The 26,244-nt window shown below is 46.1% G+C and overlaps 2 protein-coding genes across 6 annotated transcripts in view; one reads left to right on the forward strand and one right to left on the reverse strand.

Moving 5' to 3' along the window:
• LOC119180589 (receptor-type tyrosine-protein phosphatase kappa) overlaps positions 1-26,244 on the reverse strand; it is a 631,290-nt gene that overhangs the window by 150,934 nt on the left and 454,112 nt on the right. For 4 of the 5 annotated variants that reach the window (XM_075882906.1, XM_075882908.1, XM_075882907.1 and 1 more), the window contains one exon: positions 2,812-2,946. The exons of the other annotated variant lie outside the window; for it this stretch is intronic. In XM_075882906.1, coding sequence (XP_075739021.1) covers positions 2,812-2,946 — 135 coding nt within the window. The remainder of the gene's footprint in view (positions 1-2,811; positions 2,947-26,244) is intronic. 5 annotated transcript variants of the gene reach the window in all.
• LOC142784467 (uncharacterized) lies at positions 11,137-20,799 on the forward strand. Its single transcript, XM_075882845.1, has 4 exons — positions 11,137-11,332; positions 14,851-14,981; positions 16,287-16,390; positions 20,653-20,799. The coding sequence occupies exons 1-4, from the start codon at positions 11,316-11,318 to the stop codon at positions 20,797-20,799; spliced, it is 399 nt and encodes a 132-aa protein (XP_075738960.1). The 5' UTR covers positions 11,137-11,315.

The following is a 26,244-nucleotide window of genomic DNA, read 5'->3' on the forward strand; positions in this document are numbered from 1 at the left end:
CATTTGACTGTGAGTAATATGGTGGCGTCAGCGTGTGTTTTATGCCATTCACTTTTAGAAACATCTCAAATTCTGTTGCAGTGAACTTAGGGCCGTTATATGAAACCACGTCAGCTGGAAGGTCATGCGATGCAAACAGAGAACGTGCTGCTTCAACAGTTTTTTAGCTGTCGTTGAATCAAGCCAATTTTAATATGCATCCACAGCAATCAAAAGCATGTGCCCTTCCTTAGCTGCAAAATGTAAATGCACTCTTTCCCATGGAAATTCGCTCAGTTGCCATCGACATAAAGACAATGGCTGGGTTGTCGGAAGTACCGACTGATGCGTTTTACACGAGCGAACTACTTGTTCTAGAGCATTATTGAACGTGGTACTGCTTTCATTTTGGTGATTCCCAAATGCTGCTAGTGTAAAACAGATAGAACTACGTCTTGCAAACTTTCAGGTATTACGGCTCTGTGATTCGAAACAATACAGCAATTATCAACAGTCAGTTCCAACTGATGGAAGCAAAATGCCTGTAGTTCACTTAAAATGCTTTTAGGCCAAACGCGCCATATAATGTTTCGAACGCTCTCTAGCAGCTCGTCATGGTCTGTTGCACGTTCAATGTCTTTGGCTGTAAGTGGTAAGTCAGAGTAGAAAAGTAAAAAAAAATTCAGCCAGCTTTTCCGTATCAGATAGCGGCAGGCGGGGAAAAGCGTCGGCATCAGCAATCGCTGTCCCTAGTTCATGCAATATTATATGTAGCGATAGTTAGCAAAAAAGGTCAACCACCTATGTACTCTCGCGGTAGCCACAGCGGTTCCCTGTCTCTTTGGGTCGAACAGCACTGTCATGGGCTCGTGGTCTGTTACCACCTTAAAAGTTCTCCCATAGAGATACTCATAAAGTTTTTTCACCCCTAACACAATACTTAAGGCTTTTTTTTATGTTCCTGTAATTCCACACTGACACAGTGAGAGACTTTAAGGCAAACGCTATCTGTTTCTCAACATTATTGTCCACATGCGACATTATGGCTCCGACGCCATAGTCCGACGCATAACATGTTATTTGAATAGCCTGACGAACATCGTACAACTGCAGAACACTGTCATTGGTCAACAAGGCTTCGCACTTATTGAATGCATCTTCACATTGACGTGACCAGTGCCATTTGTTCTCTAATCCAAGCACGTTAGGTTCTAAAAACATTGCCAAATTTGGCAGAAAACTTGAGTGAGAATTTATTAAACGCAAAAAAGCTTTCAGTTGTCTCTCATTGACTGGTACGGGCGTCTTTTTTATGGCCATTACTCTATCCTTTATAGGATGTACACCATTTTTATCAATTTCATAACCTAAATAAGTTACTCTCTCCTGAAAGAACTTGCACTTCCCGGCATTGACCTTTATTCCATGCTTGCTTAGGCGTCTGAGCACTTGCTCAACTCTTTCGCGGCACTGCTCGTATGTCCGAGCAGCTATGATCGTGGTGCCGTCTTTGTCAAGGTAGTGGAAATTAACAGAGAAGTGCATAGGTGGGGTGGTTTTCAACGAGACAGAATTCCCTTCGATAGGAGGCTAAGTCATGAGGTGGGTTGGTGACTTGCAGGAAGTGCAGTAGCTTTTTAGGGGGCTAACGTGGGGCGCGCGGGCCCTTCGGGGTCTAAGAAACTACAAACAAGAAGAACTACCACAGCGAAGAGCTTGACGTATGCGGGCCGCCTGCCGAGAGATGCGGTCACCCGCGAAGACACGGACGGCAGCCTGTGAGTCGCTGATCACACCCGCAACTTTCGGCGTCGCTGCAAGTACAAGAGCAATTGCAGCTTCTACGGCCCCCGTCTGCGCGTTCCGTGCACACCGTGGAACTTGCGAAGCATTCGCCCGTGCGACTCACAACTGTAACCACGTCCGCACACCAACAGTCTGGGTATCGCACTTGAACAGTGATCATGTGTTCTCGTTTCATTGCATAGAAATTTTATGGACCCTCTTCGCTGGTTTTTGCCGCGGGAAAGGACGATCTAGCAGCTCTTTCTCTTGAACGAACACCACCTTTCCGGCCGGCGTCGTCTGCGCGTGCGCGCTTATCTCTTGAGCGAACTACGCAGTGTGGGAAGGGGGGAGGCGATAATTGTTGCAACGATCAGCGCGCGGCTCTTGCCCCCACAACCGGCGGGCACTTCTACACGCAGCGCTCTCTACACACAAACACACACATGAAAAAAAAACGGTGCCAAAAGCGTATCTGGAGTGGCCGTCAAGGTATAGATGCGCCCTACATGTAACAAACTTTACACATGACGTATAGCTCTTGGTACCACCATGCGCTGCCCACGGGAGGCGTTTCTCATCACCGCCGTCAATACGCGCAAGCCTTGTTGTCGTTATCTACTCTGGCCGCACCGCAGAAACATTGTTACTTAGCAAGCGCATGTCTACTACAAATGATATTGCTCCTCAAAATGCTAGTCTTGCTTCGTAAGACATTCGAATATTTCTTCGTAAGACATTCGAATATTTCGCCCTTTTGGGGAAACTGAGTTTTTTGATTGACCGCCATTACAAAAGCACATATGCATGCATACGGTGAAGTTGATAGAGTAGTTATAGAAGAATACGCCAGAAAGCCAACGGTCCGCGGCGAGTTCCGTAACGTTTCCAATCTGTGGCTGCGACATTTTAGACAACAAGAGAACTGATTCTTTATTGCAAGCATTGAATGTTCTACATAAACAAAGACTAAACTACCAGCAAATTTATTCCTTAGCCTCAGTGCACGTAAGGGCACCGCATGCAGCAAACGCTAAGCAGACTGACCTCATCTTTGGCGTCAATTTCGTTGAGAAGCAAGATTGTCTGTGAGCCGGAGTCGTAGACCAGCTGCCAGAAATCCTCCACTGTGATGATCAGTGGGTACTGAGTGACGATGTACGTTTTACGGTTCGCATAGCCCTGCAAATAAATAAAGCAAGAAACGAATTGCGGGTGACTAGTTTTCGCATGTGGTCATAGAAGGAAATGGCATCGCTACAGACACACTGCCGTTCAAATTCGGTTTCGAGCACATGAAGCAACACTATGTGCAGTGGCTGTAGCTCCACAATGAAATTTTCAAAATATGTGAGCTACCACACTTTCTCGGCCATGCCGCTGCGCAAAGAAACTGAATGTCGTGCTCCTTGGAGCTACCAAACGTGCCCACTAGTGCTACCACCAAATGATTTTCAGTCGCAAGGCCACGGGAGCCTTACGTAACCAATATGTGAGAAACAAGAGCTTACACCAAGCTTTTAAATGCGAGGAGAGATCCAAAGCTTTTTTTTATAATGCTGAACAACAGTGATCCTGCATGGAGGCATAATAAAGTTAAAAACCACGAATTTATAAACTTTAACACCTCAGAGTTCCCCAAAAAGGCGCTAAGTCTTCAAAGGAATTTAAATGTCGCTTGCATGACTGAAAATACACAAACTTTGATCACTTGTTTTGCTTACCTAATGTTTCTGAGTGACCTGTAGCGCACACCCGCTACGACGGTTTGTGAAACGCGGAAATGTGCCGTACGTGATTGGCGGAAATAGTTTCATGGCACAGACGACAAGCAAACCACGTTATTCATGTCATAACCTGAGAATCGTGCTTGTTCTTCCCTCGTGCCTTAAAATGCCCATTTTTGTGTATACAAACTTAAGGACACGATCGCAACAGTACGCAGATGCAGGTAGATAGATAGATAGATAGATAGATAGATAGATAGATAGATAGATAGATAGATAGATAGATAGATATACAGATAGATAGATAGATAGATAGATAGATAGATAGATAGATAGATAGATAGATAGATAGATAGATAGATAGATAGATAGATAGATAGACAGCATTCTTACTGCTTTGCAGCAGCGACAGCGGGGTGGTCACATATTGAAGGGAATTCTGTCTTTTGTGCTGGTTAGCTGATCAGTCTCGTAAGTTGCCCCACCGACACAATTTTGCTGTCGCTGTTGCTGCTACTTATTTGCTGTTCTTTTCCTTCTATTGTATTACTGACACTTATTAAGAGAATGGCGACGTGTGCTGAACTCGCGAAGCGCATTCACGCGATTATAGCGAAGTTAAGCAGAGACACTGATCGTCTGCATCATGATGTATTCGGTAAAGTTTTGTTACGATGACAGTCCTCAGGAATTGATGTTAAAGAAATCAGAAGCGAGATTCACGACTTAAAACACAGTGTCACGGGGTCGTGACGTGGCCAAAGACAGAAAACTTCGTGTTGGAATTTAACTGTGTATTTGGGCGAACCTGTGCCCGGTAAAGGGAAAGTCCAATTACAGCAGCAGTCTCGCACAGATAGCAGTCTCGGACTCATAGCGGCGAATGCAGCGTCGGCCTTCGATCAACAACTGACAAGCGGCGAAGCGCGTCGGCATTTATACCCTTGCCGTCGAATGTTCTAGCGTTATCGCTGGCGGTGGCGTAGGTTCCAGAACAATCTGTACCTTTCGCACAGTGGGCGTGATCTTATCGAAATGATCTACTACAGTCCGGAACCTTCTCGAAACCTGCAGGGGCGGTTTGCGCCGAGAATCGTGTTGTGTTTCGGAACGATAACAAAAACTTGTGAAATGGAACGTGGCATTGCCCCCCTCTGAAAAAAGGCATCGTGCCGATGCTTTAACTAAAGATGAAGGTACAATAATAATGCAAGAAAGTACAATGAATAAATTACAATACAACAATAATACAAAAAAACACTGTTTCAGTTTGTTAACGTGCATGAAACGGCTTGAGGCGTGCGACATGGACGACTTCAGGTCGCGATCAGCGTCGTTGAGAGTTCGTGATGCCGTCGGGGACAACCTCGTAATCAAGTGGGCCGAGACGTCGAACCACCCTGTACGGTCCGAAGTACCGTCGCAGAAGCTTTTCACTTAGTCCACGTCAGCGTATCGGCGTCCACACCCAAACACGTTCACCCGGCTGGTATTCCACGAAGCGTCGTCGAAGGTTGTAACGGTGGCTGTCGGTCGTCTGTTGATTCTTGATACGAAGACGCGCAAGTTGTCGGGCTTCTTCGGCGCGTTGAAGGTACTCGCTCACATCGAGGTTTTCTTCGTCGGTGACGTTGGGTAACATGGCATCGAGCGTCGTTGCCGGGCTCCTTCCGTAGACCAATTTATATGGAGATATCTCCGTCGTCTCCTGCATCGCCGTGTTGTATGCGAAAGTCACATACGGAAGAATGGCGTCCCACGTCTTGTGTTCGACATCGACGTACATTGACAGCATGTCGGCGATCGTTTTGTTATGCCGCTCGGTGAGGCCGTTGGTGTGTGAGTGGTACGCTGTCGTCCGGCGGTTGTTTGTTTGGCTGTATGCCAAGATCGCTTCAGTTAAGTCGGCAGTGAATGCCGTTCCTCTGTCGGTGATAAGGACCTCCGGGTCGCCGTGACGTAGGATGATATTTTCGACGAAGAACTTAGCTACCTCGGATGCACTGCCTTTTGGCAGGGCTTTTGTCTCGGCGTAGCGGGTGAGGTAGTCGGTAGCTACCACGATCCACTTGTTTCCGAAAGCCGACGTCGGGAACGGCCCCAGTAGGTCCATACCAATCTGCTGGAAAGGTCGGCAAGGTGGATCAATTGGCTGCAGAAGTCCCGCTGGCCTTGTCAGCGGTGTCTTGCGTCGTTGACAGTCCCGGCATGTCCTCACATAACGAGTGACGTCGGTGGTAAGACGTGGCCAGTAGTGCCTTTCTTGTATCCTCGCGAGCGTGCGGGAAACACCGAGGTGCCCTGCCGTCGGATCGTCGTGCAGGGCCTGCAGGAGTTCTGGTCGCAGAGCTGAAGGCACCACGAGGAGGTACTTAGCTCGAAGCGGTGAAAAGTTTTTCTTTTGTAGAAGACCGTTTCGTAGAAAGAACGACGCAAGTGCGCGCTTTAATACCTTCGGGGCTTCGGCGGCCCTGCCTTCGAGGTATTCTATTAGGGCTTTAAGTTCCGGGTCGGCCCGCTGTCGTTCAGCGAAGTCGTCGGTAGTTATCGTTCCCAAGAAGTAGTCGTCATCCGAGTCGTCTGGTAGCGGTTGGTCGACAGGCGCACGAGAGAGACAGTCAGCGTCGGAGTGTTTTTTGCCGGACTTGTAAATGACAGTAATGTCATATTCTTGAAGTCTAAGGCTCCATCGTGCGAGGCGACCTGAAGGGTCCTTCAAGGTGGCTAGCCAACACAAGGCGTGGTGGTCGCTCACAACTTTGAAGGGCCTGCCGTAGAGGTAGGGGCGAAATTTCGACGTAGCCCAGATGATGGCGAGGCACTCCTTTTCTGTTGTGGAATAATTTGCTACTGCTTTGGGTAGCGATCGGCTTGCGTAACTAATAACCCTTTCAAGTCCGTCAGCCCTCTGCACAAGAACGGCGCCAAGACCTACGCTGCTTGCGTCAGTATGTATTTCTGTCTCGGCGAATTCGTCGAAATGGGCAAGTAACGGAGGCGTCTGGAGGCGATGTTTAAGCTCCTGGAAAGCGTGTTCCTGCGGCGTTTCCCACTTAAACTCTACGTCGGCCTTGGTAAGGTTAGTGAGAGGATCGGCGATGCGGGCGAAGTTTTTCACGAACCGCCTATAATAGGCACACAGGCCCAGAAATCGGCGCACGGCTTTCTTGTCAGTGGGCGGCGGGAAGTCGGCGATAGCGGCTGTTTTCCGTGGATCGGGACGAACTCCAGACTTGCTGATAACGTGCCCCAGAAACAAGAGCTCCTCATACGCAAATCTGCACTTTTCTGGCTTCAGTGTGAGTCCGGACGTCTTGATGGCTTGAAGTACCGCTTCAAGGCGCCGAAGATGCTCGTCGAAACTCGAGGAAAACACGACGACGTCGTCCAAGTACACAAGGCAAGTCTGCCACTTCAATCCTGCCAGTACTGTATCCATAACGCGTTGAAAAGTTGCAGGCGCTGAGCAAAGGCCGAAGGGCATCACCTTAAACTCGAAGAGGCCGTCCGGTGTTATAAACGCCGTCTTCTCTCGGTCTTTTTCGTCGACTTCGATTTGCCAATAGCCAGTCTTGAGGTCCATTGACGAGAAGTACTTGGCGTTATGGAGCCGATCAAGGGCGTCGTCTATTCGTGGGAGAGGATACACGTCCTTTCTTGTGATTTTGTTCAGGCGGCGGTAATCGACGCAGAAACGTAGGGTCCCATCCTTTTTCTTCACTAACACCACGGGGGATGCACACGGACTCTTGGACGGCTGGATAATGTCATCTCGCAGCATTTCATCAACTTGTCTCTTCATTGCCTCACGTTATCGCGTCGAAACCATGTACGGACTCTGACGGAGTGGTCTGGCATTTTCTTCGGTTATGATTCGATGTTTCGTGATTGGGGTCTGCCGAATTTTCGATGACGACGAAAAGCAATCTTCGTATTGCAGGAGCAGGGCCTTGAGCTGCTTGCTTATCGTTCGGAAGTCTGGGATTGACGTCGAAAGGTATGGGAGGGGCTTGGTTCCTCTGAGCAGGTTCCGCAGAATCGGCGAGGGCGAAAGCACTGGTGGCTTCGACAATTTCTTCGATGTATGCGACCGTTAATCCTTTGTTCACATGTTTGTACTCATTGCTGAAATTCGTGAGCATAACCGTTGCTTTGCCTCCCCGCAGCTCTGCAATTCCTCTTGCGACGCAAATATTTCGTGTGACCAACAGATGCTGACTGCCTTCAACGACGCCTTCCAAGTCAGGTGATTTAGGAGCGCCGACTGAAATAATGACGCTTGAGCGAGGCGGCATGGTGACTTGTTCTTCCAACACAGTCAAGGCGTGGTGTCCTGACGGCGTGCGCGGCGGTAGTGCTTCTTCTGTGGATAACGTTATCGACCGTGTTTTTAGGTTGATGACAGCACCATGGAGGCATAAGAAGTCCATGCCAAGGATGACATCTCTCGAGCAACGCTGTAGGACTACGAAGTCTGTAGGATAAATACGGCCGTTAATGGCGACTCTCGCTGTGCAGATTCCTGCAGGCGTTACGAGATGACCTCCGGCTGTGCGGATTTCAGGGCCTTTCCAAGCTGTCCTAACTTTCTTTAACTTCGCGGCGAACGACCCACTGATGACAGAATAGTCGGCTCCAGTATCGACGAGAGCAGTCACACTGTGGCCGTCGATAAGAACGTCGAGGTCGCTAGTTCGCCGTCTCGCATTACAGTTAGGGCGTGGCGTCGGGTCACGGCTGCGTCGGCTTGTTCCGCTGCTTCCATGTTGCGTCGTCCGGCCACCTTCGGTAAGTGAGCTTTTGCCTTCAGGGCTTTGCCTGGTTGGGGTTGTGTTCAAAAAGCTCCGTCGCGTCGGCGTCGTCGTCGGAGGATCTTCGGTAGTTCGTCGCACAGCAACCGCACCTCCATCGGTTGCTGCCCTTAGTTTCCCGGATACGGGCTAGGAGACCGGCCCCGCGTTGGGCCAGAGTACTGCCGGGGGTGCGGTGACATGCGGCGGCTGGGCGACGGCGAACGGAAAGGACTTCGTGGTGTCCATTGAGTTCCTGCCAGGTAGTCGGCGATGTCACGCGGCCGATCTCCTGGCTGCGGACGCGGTGCATTGACGGCGAAGCCACGCAGTCCCATCTGTCGGTACTGGCTACGGCGGTATGTGTGCCCGGCCTCGCCGCAGTGGTAGCCGAGCGGGCGGTTGTCAGGTGCACGCCAAACGTCCGTTTTCCTCGGTGCACTGCGCTGGCCCGCTGGGGAACGGTAGGACGTCGGTTGGGGTGGTGGCGGCGGTGGCGTCTGGCGGCGGAAGTGTGACGGGGCGGCGTTTTGGCGTGGACGGGGAGGAGCGTTGTGGCGCACTGCAGCGGCGTAGCTCATAGTTTCTGGCTCGGGCGGCGGTGTTTCGGGAATTCGAAGCGATCGCCGGACTTCTTCTCGCACAATGTCGGCGATAGAATCCACTTGAGGCTGCGCCGAAGGCAACAGTTTGCGCAGCTCTTCCCGCACGATCGCTCAGATCATTTCACGCAGGTCGTCGGAGTCACTGGCTTGAGTAGCAGCGCATTCTGGAGTCAGGCGACGATTATACTGTCTGGTGCGCATGTCCAGCGTTTTTTAGATGGTGGTCGCCTCAGATACAAATTCTTGGACGGTGTTCGGTGGATTTCTCATTAGTCCCGCGAAGAGCTCTTGTTTGACCCCTCGCATGAGGAAACGAACTTTCTTTTCCTCAGGCATGTCTGGGTCAGCGTGACGGAATAGGCGGGTCATCTCCTCTGTGAAAATTCCAACCTTTTCATTTGGTAGCTGAACCCGGGTCTCGAGTAGAGCAGCGGCCCTCTCTTTGCGAGCGATGCTTGCGAACGTTTGAAGAAATGCGCCGCAGAAGACATCCCACGTTCGGAGCGTGGACTCCTGATTCTCTAGCCAGGTCTTTGCGGTGTCTTCCAAATAGAACACACGACGGAGCTTTTCTTCGTTGTCCCAGTGGTTGAGGGCGGCCACACGGTCGTATGTTTCTAGCCAGGTTTCCGGGTCTTCAAAGGATGAGCCATGGAACGTTGGTGGTTCCCTGGGTTGATGAATGACGATCGTGGGCTGGGATGCTCCGGTTGTCATTGTCGCTGCAGTCGAGGTCATGGTCTTGGTCTTCCGCGCCTTGTCTGTAGCAGGCCGTACTCCGGTGGGAGACCTTGCTGTCGGCGGCTCGTTCGCTGCTCTTGGTTGGCGTCGGTGTCTTCTCCGCGAAGGGGGCTGGGTTCACGGCTTGACGGGGGCGTCCGGTACATGAACGAAGCAGCACCTCCACCAGATGTCACGGGGTCGTGAAGTGGCCAAAGACAGAAAACTTCGTGTTGGGATTTAACTGTTTATTTGGGCGAACCTGTGCCCGGTAAAGGGAAAGTTCAATTACAGCAGCAGTCTCGCACAGATAGCAGTCTCGGACTGATAGCGGCGAATGCAGCGTCGGCCTTCGATCAACAACTGACAAGCGGCGAAGCGCGTCGGCATTTATACCCTTGCCGTCGAATGTTCTAGCGTTATCGCTGGCGGTGGCGTAGGTTCCAGAACAATCTGTACCGTTCGCACAGTGGGCGTGATCTTATCGAAATGATCTACTACAGTCCGGAACCTTCTCGAAACCTGCAGGCGCGGTTTGCGCCGAGAATCGTGTGGTGTTTCGGAACGATAACAAAAACTTGTGAAATGGAACGTGGCAACAGTATGGAAATCCTGAATGGCCTAGTCGAAACACTGCGCTCAGAGAAAGCCGTACTAGCGGCCGATTACTAGAAGCTGTTGACTGAAAACACTTTGTTTTCAAGAAAGGTAGAGGAACTTGAACAGCACACTCAAGAATTAACAATGTAGGGATCAAGGGCATTGCTTGCACGCAAGGGGAAGACTGTGTTACGATCTTGTAAAAGGTTGGTGATACAATTGGTTGCCCCCTCATACCTTCTGAACTTGACATTGTACACCATGTTCCGACAAAGGTAAATGACAAAAAGAACGTTATTGCCAGGTTATGCTCACGTTCAAAGAAAAATGACATTATTTCTAAGGCACGTAAAGCTAAGTTGCGCCTCGGCGATCTCGGTATCTCTGCCGGATCAAACAACCCTCTTTATGTGAATGACCACGTAACACCTCTGAATAAGGCACCATTCAGCAAGGCTCTAGCTCTAAAAGAAGCCACTTAGTGGAAATTCTTGTGGACAGAGAATTGTAGAATTAAAACCAGGAAAACTGGCGACAGTCAGGTCTATCGTATTTTCAAGGAATCTGACCTCTCTTTTACATTCTAGACAATCACTGTTATTTTTTCTGGTAGTGTATGCGATTATAATGTAAATGTGCCTGAACACATCTGAATTGGATCAATTTCTTTCTACCGGTTCATGCTCACTTATTCACTTCAATGCTCGTAGCACTTGGAAGCATTTTGAAGACATTCAGAATCGTATTTCTAGTATGACCAGGTCACGTGTTTCCGTATCATATTCAAGAAGATGTATAGGGTAAATGCGGCGCCGCTATTGGCCGGAAGCATTCACATGATCTAAACGTACTTCCGGAATTTTTCTTTGTTTTTTGGAAGATAGCGGCGCACATAGACATTAGCATAACGATAGTTATGCAATACGCTGGTGAAGCTTGTTGAAGCCTTGCGTCGTAGGAATTGCACCGAAACGTGTGGGTTTTTCGCTGACGATGTCAGTTAAACAAGTTGTTTTCTTACGTACCTGGCGTGCTCCGATTTTTTATTTATTACGCGTTCATGTGCGCTGCGGGCCGGCGAAGAAGGCGCGCCACTTGAACTAATCCGAATGTCAGCTGTTTTAAGGTAAGTCGGTTGTATCACCTGTGAAATTTACGCTGTGGTCGTCTGTGCTCCGCGCGTAAACTAAGATGATACAAACTTGCTTCAAAGTTTGTTGTTTTGTGACGGTGTGCCGTTTCTCGCGACGCCGCGCGTTCGCGCAACGGTCCTTTGCTCTCTTGTTTTTCTTTATATCACGCGGCGCACTGGAAGCGTGCGCGCTGTTAACGTGCACAGTGCTCATGAAACTCATGTAGTGGAGTAAAGCGGTGGCCGGAAGCTAATGCAACTCCGCATTTAAGAAGGACACTGAAATGCGCATAGCGTGGGCCTTACCGCATTGAAAAGTAGATAGGGCAGTTGTCCCTCTCATACTGATGGGTAATGTGACGCTCAAAATTCTTTTGGGCTGTTTTGAAAAAAACTGAAGTAGGAAGCAGGAAACGGCGCATGTTATAATGCATATCTCTGTCATGTTGAATAAAACATGCAATGCAAGTAGTAGTGTCCACTGTTGTCCAGGCAACCTGAATAATTTAAAAAAAGTTGTGTTGTGAAACAAAAAATATGGCTACTGAATACGGAAACAGTTGTACAATACAGGCACACGTGGTATTTGCACAGTTTTTGGAAATATTGTACACATTATTTTTGCTGTCACTGATCATTTATTGCAAAAAAGTGTTTTAGGTACAAGTATAGATAAATGAACTGCAAGAAAAATTGCTTTGCAAGAAAAAAGAACAAGCAAGAAATTAGTGAAATAATACTCAGTATGAAAACAGACAGAAGACAGTCGTGTTCACTCATTAAAAAATTAATTGCTTTATATTTCGTGCACTTCTGAAAATCACACAATTTGTGAGTCACTGCACATGTCTGTTTTTTTTGTCTGTGTCTTTTCGTGCCATTTATCACTTTTCTGTGCTTCAAAACCAATTTGTTCACAAACCCATTACTGCGAATAGGTTTGCTAGACTGCGACATGTTTTTAAAGAAATGATCACGTGAAAGAAGGGTACTTCACATTCCATGTTATCGACTCAGAGAGACATAATGTCGTGATCACATTAAAATGGCACTTCTGTTCTCAATTTAACGTATCATGCAGCAGACAAACTTGGATGATCTTTTAGTAGAAGCAGGACTAAAACATCACAATATGTGAAGTGGTGTTAAATTTGGAGCAAATTGTGCGTTCTAATACCTTGCACAGATGCCATAAAATTGCACCAGAATGCCATTCACAGAAAGATATGTCCTCCTGCTCTTTGCTCGAGCCTCACCGCGATGGTCCTAGTGGCTAAAGCACTCAGCTCCTGACCCGCAGGTTGGGGGATCAAATCCCGGCTGTGACCGCTGCATTTTAAATGGGGGCAAAAATGCTATAGGCACGTGTGCCCAGATTTGGGTGCACGTTAAAGAGCCCCAGATGGTAAATATTTTCGGAGCCCTCCACTACGGCCTTTCTCATCATGTGTTGGTTTTTGGACGCTAAACCTCACATATCAGTCATTACCTGTCGCTGAAAGTCTCTTGCCTCGTCCAGTTCATGCGAATGCATAGTTCACCCAATGTAGCTTTCTTTACAGTTTGTCCACATCTTAGTCAGTTTTCATCTTTCTCATAGTGATTTTTGAATGATATCATCTTATTCAGCAAGCCTGTACTCCCCCTAGAAATTGTTCATGAACATTAGTGTTGCCTTAGAGGTAGCGCTAGGCTTACAATACCACTTGGTAAGCACAGACTTGAGCCTGAACATCTAATTTATTTATTGACGAATTTGATTTTTGTTATCTCGTACACAATTCCGGTCTTGAGCAGGAGTGAATTTAAAACGATGTAAAAATAAATGAAACAACATGAGAGTACATCTGAGAAATTACTGTATACGGAACTTTAGTGCAGCATGTGAGAGCACTCAGCACTGCACATGGCAAAGTAATTGTTGAATTACATAGCTAGTTATTCAAAAGCAAGCAAGGAATACAATTACGCAAGTGGTTTATCATAAGCAATGTAAAAATATACGGGCAGAGAAATCACAGCAAGCAGTGTGAGGTTACATGTCGAAAATTTACATATACAGCATCTTAATGTCCTTGCGTATGACAAGTAAAGACTAAAAATCACGGCTAGTTAAAGCAAACAGAAAAAGGAACTACTGTATAACAAAGATTCATGAAAAGTGTATGGAAGGCCCAAAACCAATTATTATGAACAGTCAAGTGCACTCAATAGAAACGAAGTAGTCTGGCATTGAAACAGCTCGACATGCAGATCCTTTCAAAAATGGGCACTACTGCAAATGAACATCTTTTGTGCTGATATTCGCTAACCATCATTGGACAAAGAGCCCAGATTTGCTACTTCTGCACTGGTGAAAATCATTGTTTCTGATCGGCTCCTCAGTTTCTTATCTACTTCGACTATCTACGTTAACCATCGTAACTCCGAATTTCGGTGTGTTGGTGACTAAATCTTCAAAAAGGTTAGGCAGGATCTGCAGAACAATGTAATTCACTTTCATTGGTTGCGTTTAAAAATGAAATTACGAACCGGCACATGGCCAGCATGAGGTGGTTACAAATAGTGGGTTTATGTCGCACTTGGTTGTGCAATAGATCTTAAGCAATTGGGCGCACAATATCGAGCAGCTAAAACCTCAATTTTGAGCAGCAAATCAGCCTTTTTTAGCGTTTGATAGTCACACATTATCAAACACCCATTTTAGGTCTCTAAAAGTAAGTAGTTCATGTTTAACAAAATAAGTATATGCATACACACTTCTGTATGATGCCACGAAAAGTGAAGTTAACTTACAGCTTCTCGGTTTCTTGTTGACAACCCCAGATTTTTGCATATTCTTGGCATCAGGCTTGTTGGTATTTCCTTGTGATCCACATTCCATTTGCTAATCAGAACAAAGTTCCCTGACGCTTCAAAGGCATAAATTTTCTATGCATATTACGTTTACTATCAGAAAAAACTAGCCATGTGATGACGTCTGTGCTTTCAATGCAACCTAGGAATACGAGTTACGTGGAGAACTTTATGGCGCACTTTATGGACAGACTCATTAAGCGCTTGGTTCTTTCGTACCTATTGAATAATTGATATATTGTAAATTCCAACAATATGCAACATGATATTTGCTAGAATGATAGGCTAGGCTTTACATTTAATATATACAGTTTTTGTTTCAACTAGCACTCATGCCAAAGAAGCAGGACCGATATACAAGGGTAGTATTTCATTGTGCTACAGCAGCAAAATCTTCTGGCCACTGTAGTGGCTGGCATTGTTTATTTATGTGGTCCGTATAGTATAATAAATAAAACTTCAGTGACCTGCGTACATTCGAGAGAAGTCAGAAGAAATAGAAATCTAAAGTTTTCTAATGTTACTGAACTCATGTGACATGTTCTAATTACATATGCGTACTTCTTTCTGTAGTTAATGCGATCACTCCTCGCATAACAGAATGGTGCCTGATAAAAATTTTTGATTGTGCACTTGTTTTATCACTTCCTTTTCAGTGCTCCTGCCCCAACATGTAGCTTGACCAAGATGAACTCACACCAACTAGCCAAACTTTCGTCACTGCCCCCGCACCTTCAGTGGCACTGCCAGGCACACTTTACTAAATTCCATGCTCCTCTCTGCACAGGTAGGCGCAAAATATCATTATGCAAAGTGTTTTAGGACAAGCTATACATGCCTTGGAGTTTCGCCGAGCCTTGCCTGATGTATTGCATAATTATTTTATTGTTAATTATGAGGGCTAATCAAGAAAACCCAGGGCCTAATAGCAATTTTCCGTGGAAGATCTTAAATACTGCCACAGCAATTAAAGCATTACATAAAATCTGAATTTGAAATCGGCAAGCAGAGTGTCTAAACAACCGGTATTTCATCCAGTATACACATGTGTCACTTAGAGAGTGTAAATAAATGGATGAGAAGTGTACCGCAGTAGTGAACACGGTTCAAGAACGAGTTGCGCAAATAATGAGTAAGATGGTGGGAAACTAAAGAACATCCAAGTGATGCTTTACGCCCAAGGTTTCAAAAAGTTAAGACTTTATAACTTTATAAATAAAGGGCTTCATAATTTCAAGTGTGCGTCCCAATTGAAGAGGGTATCCGGCTGAGATGAACTGAATTTGACATGCCCACATCGTGGGACATTGAAAAAGTGTTCAACGGGTGCATTGTGCATGATCGCAGAGACAGCAGCCAGCTATAATTCTGTAAAGTCCTATCAGATCCAGCAAGTTTCTTGAAACCCACTGCTCTGTCTTGGTCATAAGGAAATTGTCAATTTAAACTCGTTTTTAAAACCACAGTTTTAAATTTTCCAGTTCAACAAAAAGTACCGATAGAAAGAGATCTCTCAAGGGCTTATATATTGTTGATGTTACCATAGCTCACTGCCTGCTGTTATCTGTAAGCTCATTACACAGTTGGTTCGAACCTGCTGCTTTCTGCTGAACCAACCTGAAGGGTCCTATGCCGCGTGTGACTCTAATGTACTAGTTAACTATGAAACTATTGCATAGTCAAAGTGAGCACGTATTTATAGAATGGAGGTGTAATTTCAGAGCCTGCATTAAAGTTTGATAAAGTGATAAATAGTCTCGTATTGATCATTGACACTAGTATAATGCCTGCTGTAAGCCTTGCCTCACGAAGTTTTTAGAACTGCAAGTTATGTTGTGTGCCACTTTGCGTGGAGGGGTTTACTTGTTAATTCACAAGAAAACATGTTCCTTTTTTTTTCAATCAATGTTTCTTGGCTTGGTAGTGCGGAAGTTACTGCCAGCAATGACATGAAAAAAAGAAATTTGCTTTTGCTGAAAGATGCTCAAAGAGGAATATTTTACGATGTTTTTGGTGCTGTGAAAGCTTAGAAAGATCTTGCAGTCTGCTATTTTTTTACATGCCTTTGTCTTGCTCCTATTTTCATTTGCAGAAGAGAGCCACGACATTCTACTGGAAATTCCTTTTAACATTGGATTGGAGAACACACTGTCATGTAACACGAAGCCCTCCCCCCCCCCCCCTCGAGTGTTTTTGGTGCTTTTTTTCCCTAATGCATAAAATGATGACCTCACACCTAGGTGTTTATTGTAATTATTTAAAAATGTATTTTTCATCTATTTACAGCAAACAAGCTTGTTCAAAATCTAATTTGTTTCGGGTCTCCTTTGTATTGCTTTGCACAACACCCACCATTATTCACAACAAGATTACTACCAGATGAACTGGTCCTACCTATGAAAATGTCTCCGTTATTTAGCAACCACAGCAGATACACTTTTGAAAATACATTGTACATGATTCTGCACGTGAAGATATGCTAGCTGACCTTAGATTCGCTGAAAAGTAAGTTTTTGAGACATAGGACAACTATTGACAATATCATTGAGATATGGAACAACTTAGAAACACACTTTCTTCAGTAATATTATGTATCTATGTGAATATAGCAGTATAAATAGGACTTATGAAAGCTTTGTTTCTTCATTAAAATGTGCATTGCTTAATGCTTACCATTCTACCTGGTAAGGGCTCCCAATAAAGATAGGAAATCATGATTTGCTTGCAGTTTATTTACAGACGTTTTATAAGAAATGTTTTCGTATTCCATAGTTCTTACGAAAAAAGACTTGAGCAGCATTTCAGCACTGAAGCAATAGAGATATGAATTAGCGCTTGAACTGAAATGAAAATGCTTACGTTAAAATCTTTACGAGTGGTTTATAGTTATCACAACCGCAAAGTTGAAGTATGCGACATGCAAACATGTACACATGAGATTTGCGCAGAAAAGTTCAAATGTCTGCTTTCTTTTCTGCTGCTGTGCAAATTTTCAGTTCTTAATCGGCATTTGTGCACCTCTCGTTTTCTGGTGGCCATGTTTGCATGCCCTGTCTCTTCACAGGAAGACAAACCAACTAGCTCAGCTCTGTTTTTGTAGTGCTCATGCTGACTTGTCTTTCCTGAAATATTATTGCCCAATTCATTACAGGTGACATAAATACATGAAACCTGGAAGCATTCTTAAAGCTTACAAATTTTTCATCATGCCATGACAAATATAGAGCACCTTGTTATCTGTGTAAGATTACAAATGCCTTTAAAAAGCACGACATGAATAATGCATATTTTGACCCCCCCCCCCCCTTCATATACATATGTACCTTAAGACACTGGTTTGTGAGAAGTAATGTTTATAGTATCGTAATTTATTCAACGGAAAGCTTACCTGACCTGTTAATCATCTTGGTTCAGTTTGTTCAAGAATTGTCAACATTTCTTCTGAAAAATTATGATGGCATCTGTATAACTTATTACCTACTTTGAAAACAGATGCTTATTTTGTAATAACAGATGGTAATAGCTTACTGAAGCAACTTGAATGATCTTTTGGCCTGCATCCAGAAGCTTCTGTATGTTAAACAGCGCATATTTAATGAAATATTGAGCCTTTAGTAAACAATATTGTACTATCAATCTACTTAGTGGTGTAATAAGCTAGCCTGATAAAAAACTAGAAGCACTATGATATTGAATAGGAAATCTAATATGGAGAAAAATAGCAGAAAGTTTGCATGTCAGCGAGGCTCAAGGTGGTGTTGGTTTTGCGTTAAGAAATGTATGTGCTGTCATTGATTTTTAGTTAAGAAATATGTCCTGCTGGGCAAGTAATACATACATCTGAATAACAATGTACTTTTCTGTTTGACAAGTTTGAAGGAAAAGAAACGCTTTTCGGTGAGGGCATGGAATTTTGCATCATTATATCAACGTCATTAGTGAACCTTGCACATTGCATTAATTGAGAAGAGCCTGTGCTCAAATACCATGACATATGTCATTCTTTCGGCACTGCGAGTCCACGTGGTATGTGCATCATTCTTTTGTTTGATTCCTGGAGGTGTGAGGGGGGGGGGGTAGTTGTAAGAAAGATGCATATTCAGATATTTCTTACAGCAAATTTGTTCCCACCACCATGTATCACAATCAACACTGCAGGACTTTACAAAATGTGGGTACATTCTCCAGGCAAACTTCGTGAATCCATGTCTTCCTATTGTTCCCCACGCACTCACGATTTTTTCATTTTTTTCTGGACCTCATTGCTAAGCTTGTTAAATGTCATTTGTTTCACAATATGCCATGATTTGGTTTTCTAATGTAAATGTAAAGAAAGAGAACCAGACAAAAAGATAACTTGCCCTGGGCAGGGATCGAATTTGCAACCTTCGAATAACACGTCCAATACTCTACCAACTGAGCTACCACAGCGGTCATTTCCCGTCTACTTAATGGGGTATATGTAAATTAAGGGTGGGAGCATGGCCAGTAGCCATGAGGGTGAGTATGGAGCACCTTTTTGTGTCTGTATGGTGTCGCGTAGTTTGTGAGTTTATTATGAGTTAGGCAGCTGCCCAATAATTTATCGTATACTACTTAAAGGCACCAAGTCTGTCAGAATGAGTCCTTCACTATGAATGAAGGAAATACATTTAAGGGCTTGTTTTCTTTGTTAGAAACAATATTAATGAGATCTAACAGACCAACATGCCATTTGGCAGTATTCATTAGATGTCATTGTTATTGTGTCTAACAATTAAATCAAGCCCTTAAATGTACTTTTTTGTTTGGCATGATTACCTGTTCGATCTCATTACTATTGTGCCTAACAAAGAAAACGAGCCCTAAATGTACTTTTCCTCCTTTTTGGTTGCGACACTGCGGTCCTGATGGGCAACCTCTTGATGTTACTACTTGCTTATGCATGCCTCATTCACTGTGACGGATGCATTGCACGCGGATATGTAGGGTGTTTTATAACAGGCTCAAGTCGTAGCCCCGATCAACATTAGAATAATTTACATGAAAGGCTGGGAGATGAGTGCTCCCTGCCTTTTGCAAAATATTGTGAACTTACCAGAAGAGCTTAGAATTTTACAATGAGGCTATTCCCGAAACATATTTATTCTTTCCACATTTCGATAGCACCAAGATAGTTTGTAATGGCATCGAGCCTAGTTGTGACAAATGAACAAATATTCACAAATCGCCTCACGTCTTTTTTTACACCGTAGTTGAATAGGCTGGCACTCATACGCTAGCAAAATTAAGCCCTAGGGTTTCTTGAATCATGGCAAACACACGATATCATACTAAATATCACGCCAAAAGGGTATGCACACGCTCCAAAATTTACGTTGTGCACCACTTCACCCCTCGCGACACAATCCGCGCATACACCACGTCGGTCATTTTAAAACAATCCGCGTTTACATTGCCGACAGCCGCGAAAACATTTTGCAACAAAAAGCCCGAACATTTTGGCGTCCGTCATGTCTGCGGCGCACGGACGGCGGGGCTTCAGCGCGCCAGCGCAAACGAAAGTTTCTTGCGTCGTGTCAAACACATGACCGCACGCCAAGGGGGCATGTACACCACACTCCCGGATTAATGTTAAACACTACTGCATCCATTGTAAAACGACCTTCACAGCCGCGCGTAACACATGTCAGCGAAAAACCCAAATTTCTACGGCGTACGGCTTCAAGCAGCTTCCCAAAAACAACTCTGTGGGCACCGCCATCTTGCATAAAAAGATACGAAAATAAACACAACAAACTGGAAGCGCGTTTAGATCACCTTACCTCCTTCAGCCAATAGCGGCACTGCATTTTTCTAATACATTTTTTGAAATATATTACTACAGTGTGTTATTCTAGTACACTGTATTAATACGGAAACATGCCACTAGGTCGTTTCCTATCATTTGTCTCACTGAAACCTTGCTCAGTGATGACGATAAAAATCTCTTTTGTTTCCCAACTACTTATCTGAATACGTTCATATACAATCAAGCAGTCATGACGGGGCAGCCATCTACGTTTTATCATGGACCTTCAATACTTTTTGTGGTCATGAAACTCCCGCCTCACTCAATGGGAGAGCTTCACACGCCGCCCGCACTTTCCGCACCGCGGCGCAGGTGTACACAGAGGGGCTTCCAAGATACCACAGGCGTACACAGGGATGGCTTCCAAGATACAAATGGGGAACTACTACTGGAACTGGCACGTACACTCGCCTTAGATGTGCTAAATCTTCGTCCAGAATGTGAAGGACAGTACACCTGGAGCGCCAGGAACAGTCGCAGCTGTATTGATTACGTGCTTGCGACACCTGCTTTAGCACGACGTCTCACCCACATGAACATCGATGAAACGGGTGAATTCAGCATAGGAAGTGACCACAACCGAATCAAGTTGAGCTTTTCTCTATCCTTCTGGCGAACCATTGTGAAGGAACATCGCAACCCAGCTGAGAGGCACCTCCCGCAGTCGGAGTATGCGGCAGTTGCGGAAGCATTCGAGCAGAACTTTCAACCGACGGAACCATCAACATATGATCAATTTGTGCTCGAACTGAGACGCATCATGAAGAAGCACTAAATTCGCGTAAATTCCCGCGGCGGCCTACGGCGCAAAGGCTGGTGGGATGAAGAGGTACAAGGGGCCCTTATTGCAAGACGAACGGCGAATCGCCTACACAGAGCGGCTGTTAGGACATCACCCGCAGAGGAGTGCATGAGTACCTGGGAGGAATACCTCCGCCTCAAAAGAAAGATGCGGGTCCTCGTACAAAGCAAAATAGCTCAGTACAATAGCAAACAATTGCGAGCTATCACAGAGGCAGGGCGTAACGGTGCAAACAAATTTTGGAAATATGTGTCTTCGTTAGATTACCAAACTCCGGCACCTGAAATTCGACCCCACTCTAGCAACCTACCGGTCACCGACCTCGCAGCGCACCTCACGACCCACATGCAAGAGCTCTTCAATCCCACATATGACGAATCGACCTCAGCAGTAAACAGCGACCCGGATGAGCCTCACCAACCAAGTGAAGAGGACCATTGGCAGATAACGAGGATCGCTCTTGAGCGTGCACTCCCGCGTATCAGTGCAAGCACTGCTACCGGACTGGTCGGCATACCGGCGGGCCTTGTGAAACGCTTGGGGAAGTCTGCTCGAGAACACCTCGCGGGAATTTTCAATACCATCCTCAGGAACGGCCCAATCCCACCCGACTGGCAATGCGGCAGAGTAAGCCTCGTGTGCAAGAGAGGAGGCGACGCTGGACTGCTGGGCGACTTTAGACCAATCACGGTGACGAGCGTCCTATATAGACTCTTCGCTCAAGTCTTGAAGGTGTGGATGAGCGGCTGGGCGGAGAAGAGGGACATACTGTCGGAACTCCAGAATGGCTTCCGACAGAACCGACGCTTGGAAGACAATCTCTTTGTGCTCACGCAGACCATCGAGGTGGCACAGAGAGAAACCAGAGATCTGTCAGTCGTTTCTACCGCTCCCCCAGAAACTTCTTATCTTTAATACGCTTTTTTGTTCTCATCTACGCTATTGTCCGTTGGTATGGGCTTCTGGAACTGAAACATCAAAACAAAAGTTGTATACACTTCAAAAAAGCGCTTTGCGGGCTGTTGCAAACATAGGTTACAGAGAACACACATCCCATTTATTTGTCAAGTTTAAAGTTTTAAAATTTTGTGTGGCATATGAACATAACTTGTTGTTGTCTTTGAGGTCTGAAATTCGAAAGAATTGCGCAAACCTGAAAGGCTTAGCACATTTACAGCCGAAAATTTTGTTGCGTCCGATGCGGAGTTCTGAACACTGGCACATCCCCCGACCGCGAACAAATTACGGACTCCAAATGCTAAAGCACTCTGTTCCCCATATACTAAATAAGTTCAAGCTCACAGAACAGCAATTGCGTCTCCTTTCAAGTAGTGATATATTAAACGTGTTTGTATAAGGAGCTATAAACCCAGAAAAATTGCACCCAGTACTTGTAAATGCATGAAATTTTAAGTGTACCCCTTTCTGTTATAGCGTCTTATATTGGTTGCCTTTTTTCCCAAAAATTGTTTGTTTGTAAACACCCAAGTGTGCATCTATTCTGTACTTCATAAACAACCACTAGAATGTTATTTTCTTTTCTTTTTTCTTTCAATCATACGTGAGCACCGTATGGAGCTTGGTGTGCCATTGTTTCTGTTGCCTTGTACAAAAGGGAGGTGGGGCTAGTCAAGCTGCTATAGCGCAGCTTTTTTCCTACTTTCCATGCCACAATTGTTTCTTGTTTGTGTAAATCACGGTGTATCGTTGTGGTGAAATAAATTTCAACTTTCAACTTTCAACTTTCATCTGCTTGGATGCTTTCTGGATGTCGCCAAAGCTTATGATAGTGTGCCACACGAGGAGTTTTTCCACCAGTTAGACCAACGACAAATGCCGAGCGTGTGGACAGACTTTCTCCGGCGGCTCTATGCAGATAGCTCGGTGGTAGCATGCTTCAGAGGCACCAGAACACAGCCCGTGAGAGTGACAAGAGGACTCAGGCAGGGCTGCCCTTTGTCTCCGCTGCTATACATGCTATATGTGGCGGGACTCGAGCAGACACTCGTGGAATCGGAAGTTGGCTTCGCGTTCCGCCTCATGATTGGTGGAGTGGCGCAAACATGGACGCTGCCCAGCTTGGTGTTCGCTGATGATCTAGTATTACTGGCTGAGCGCAGCAGTGACCTTCAGAGGTTGGTAACGCTAGCGGCCGACCACCTGAAGAGTCTGGGCCTTCACTTCAATGCCAAAAAATGGGCCATATTGCAGTTTTCAGGCGTGAAGACCATTGTTGTGCAGCTTCCAGACGGAGGAAGCATTCTGGTATCAAACCAGTACTGGTATCTCGGTGTCAACCTTTCCACCTCCGCAGATATCTATGACAAGCAAGAGGAGCACGCTCAACAGGCGTCTGTGAGGGCCGCCAGCGTGCTGCGACGGCGGAGTCTGTGGGGGTGCAACCGGTTTGTACTGGTACGCGAACTGTGGAAGGCAGTACATGTGCCAGTGCTGACATTCGCCAACGCCGTCATCTGCCTGTCTGCAGCAACACGCCAGTGGTTGGAAAGAGGTCAGCGTGAGGTCGGGCGACTGGCGCTGGCGTGTCATGGACGTGTAGCTGTCGAAGCTGTACAAGGCGACCTCGGATGGTCAAGTTACGAGGCACGCGAGGCAAGGAGCAAGGCGGCCTACGAAGGACGTCTTCGCCTCATGAACGGCCAGTGGTGGGCCCGTCGTGTATTTAGATACACAGCTATCAAGGGCATGAGCACACCATGGCGCAGGCGTCTCCACAATCTGTGCCGCAAGTACTCCCTTTTTACTGACCCTGTCCTGGAGGACAGTGAGAGGAATTGAGCAGTAGGAGTGCGGAATAGAGTGCAGGAAGCTGAGACGTCGATGTGGCAGGCGGCTATGGAGAAGAAAGCCAGCCTGGCCCTATACAGAGCTCACAAGACCACCATCTCCGCCGAACGATTATACGACAATAATGTCGGCAGTGCCCTTCTGTTTGAGGCCCGTGCTGGAGCGCTCCGTACTCAGGTGTATCGCCGTCACTTCGACCCGTCGTTGGCCGACGGCACTGTGCAGTGCAGGACATGCGGGAAAGACGACGAGAACAATGAACACCTGGTGCTTCACTGCGAATGCCTGTGTCCCCGTCAGACAGATGGCGCCACACTACCGGAGGCACTCGGCTTTGTGAAAGACTGCGGTGCACCGGGAGGCGACAGCCGCGATACCAACGTGCACCCCCTGGCAGCGACAGCAATAACCAAAGCAAGGCTTCTACAGTGGTGGTCAAGGAGACAGTGAACAATTGTGATGTTCATGGACCTGGTGTGATTTTTTTTGTTTCTCGTTCCTGTCAGGACACTTAAAGGTCCCCCCCCCCGGTATAAAGGGGAAGACCACAGAGGTCATCATCATCATCATTGGCCGAGCATGGAGGAAGGAGGGGTGAAGAAGCCGGCTCTATGGCCGGCTCCATGGCCGGCTCCATGGCCGGCTTGGCCGGCTGCTTCGCTAGCCGCCATTAGCGGAGTGGTAGGTGTTCTGTGGAGTGCTGGCGCGGAGTGGTGGTGGTCGTGCGGATCGCCCCCATTGACCTCTTTTCGTGGTCGCTTTGTGTTGACAGTGATGCCCAACACCTGTTGCGTGCCGGGCTATTGCTTTAGATACAAGGGCACCGTCGAAAAGGTTCCCTTGTTCTGTTTACCAGCTAACGCCGAAGAACGCGACAGGTGGAAACGTGTGATACTGCGACAAGAAACTGTCGGATTTTTGTTCGGCTCGAAGAAAGCTCGCGTTTGCGAAAAACATTTCGACGCCAGTGACATTGTACGTGCGGACGTGTGCACAGTGAACAGAGCCATCATTTCACTGCCCCCAAAACGACCGAGACTGGTGGAAGACGTCGTACCAAGAATTTTCGAAGGTTTGCCTTCTTACCTCGCCACACCTGAACAGCGTTCACGTGCTACAAAGCGCTCACCTCTAAAAAGGCCGCAAGAGCTTTATGCCGATCTTGATGCGACAGCTTCACAATCCGGATAATTGAAGCAACAGCTTCAATTATGCCAGTAGAAACTGACAAAAGCAGAGGCGCACGAGAATAGAAAGAATGGAGTCTATGCAGATATTCACAAGGTTTCAAAACACGACAAGCTCATTAGAGACCAATGCATCATGAAAGCAAATATGAAGTCTGCAAAAGCAGCATGGCGAGATGCAGAGAGAGAGAGAGAGAGTGTGCGCGCGCGCACGCGTGTGTGTGTGTGTGTGTGTGTGTGTGAGTGTGTGTGAAGAGCGATGTTCGAAGAGCATTCGTTTGCTTTCTGAATATCGACAGAAACTACTAGGTGAAGTTGTGGGACAAAGCTATCTTTCAAGATTAAGAACCCACTGTTTATCAGGTAAACATTTGAATAGCGCCCACGAACGCTGCTTGTAGGGTGTTTGTGTATTGTAAGCGTGCTGAAGGACGTCTAGCCTTTCGATGCAAATGACATGCACGTATGGTTTTATTCTGGTTTTCATATTATTTTATATTTCATATTTCTCACTCTGGCTTTCATGATATTGCGAACTATGTTTCAGATTAACACCTTGGCAGTTTTTTTTTCGACGACATACGGCTGGAGCCTACTGAATGCACGCAAAGCATGATTCATCCTTAGTCAACGAAGAACTGCATTTTGTATTACATTGGTGGCTGTGTAGCAAAAACGTTTGCTAAACTAAGCTGCAAGGACTGCCTTCAAACACTCACAAGCAACTCCCGTGAGCCAATTGCATTCACAAAAATCAAGTGAAGAGGATTTTTGCAAGTGTCATCGCAGAAATTTTAGTGGCTCTTGCAAATTGTCAAAAAACTTGTGGAAATGCCCACCGTGGACATAAAAGCGTGTGCCAGTGTTTACATGAACATTGTTGAGAACATTCTGCTGGACGACCGCACTTATTCGGCCAGTGTTAACTGTGGAGCACATTTCGTGAGCATTACGGCAGAAATTATGCATTTTTTCTTTAGGTGTCTGAATTTTTTTACGCGGGAGCAAAACAAACTGTTTCGTGCTGGCCGACATCATTTATGCTGCCCGGCCAAAGGTGGGAAGAAACCAGGGGCATAAATTTTTTCAGTAATTATGTGATTGTATCGTTTACTCCATCTCCCAACCTTTAACCACCGTTTATGAAAAGCAGATTTGAATAAACTATGTGCCTGTGCTCACGACAGTTTGGAATTCTCGATGAGTGCCAGTAACTTCTGCAAAAAAAAACAAACAAACATGCCAAAATGTTTGCCTACATTTGCTTGCAAGCGTAGCGTAATTGTCAAATTCAAAATGTTACCCACTTCTAGGTTAGTGGTGCACAGATTTAGTTCCGTTAGGCACACAAAAAGCTGCACACAAAAAGCTGAAATTGGATTGAAAGAAATATCTGAGTGCATAAAAAATCTCTACAAATATG

The sequence above is a fragment of the Rhipicephalus microplus genome, unplaced genomic scaffold (genome assembly GCF_043290135.1).
Source record: "Rhipicephalus microplus isolate Deutch F79 unplaced genomic scaffold, USDA_Rmic scaffold_14, whole genome shotgun sequence".
Taxonomy (NCBI): domain Eukaryota; kingdom Metazoa; phylum Arthropoda; class Arachnida; order Ixodida; family Ixodidae; genus Rhipicephalus; species Rhipicephalus microplus.

What these genes read in the sequence shown, in the direction of transcription:
- LOC142784467 (XM_075882845.1), top strand. An exon ending in CCATGCTCCTCTCTGCACAG is followed by an intron (nt 14,982 to 16,286) that starts GTAGGCGCAAAA and finishes TTTCATTTGCAG; the next exon opens with AAGAGAGCCACGACATTCTA. An exon ending in CCCCCCCTCGAGTGTTTTTG is followed by an intron (nt 16,391 to 20,652) that starts GTGCTTTTTTTC and finishes ACCATTGTGAAG; the next exon opens with GAACATCGCAACCCAGCTGA.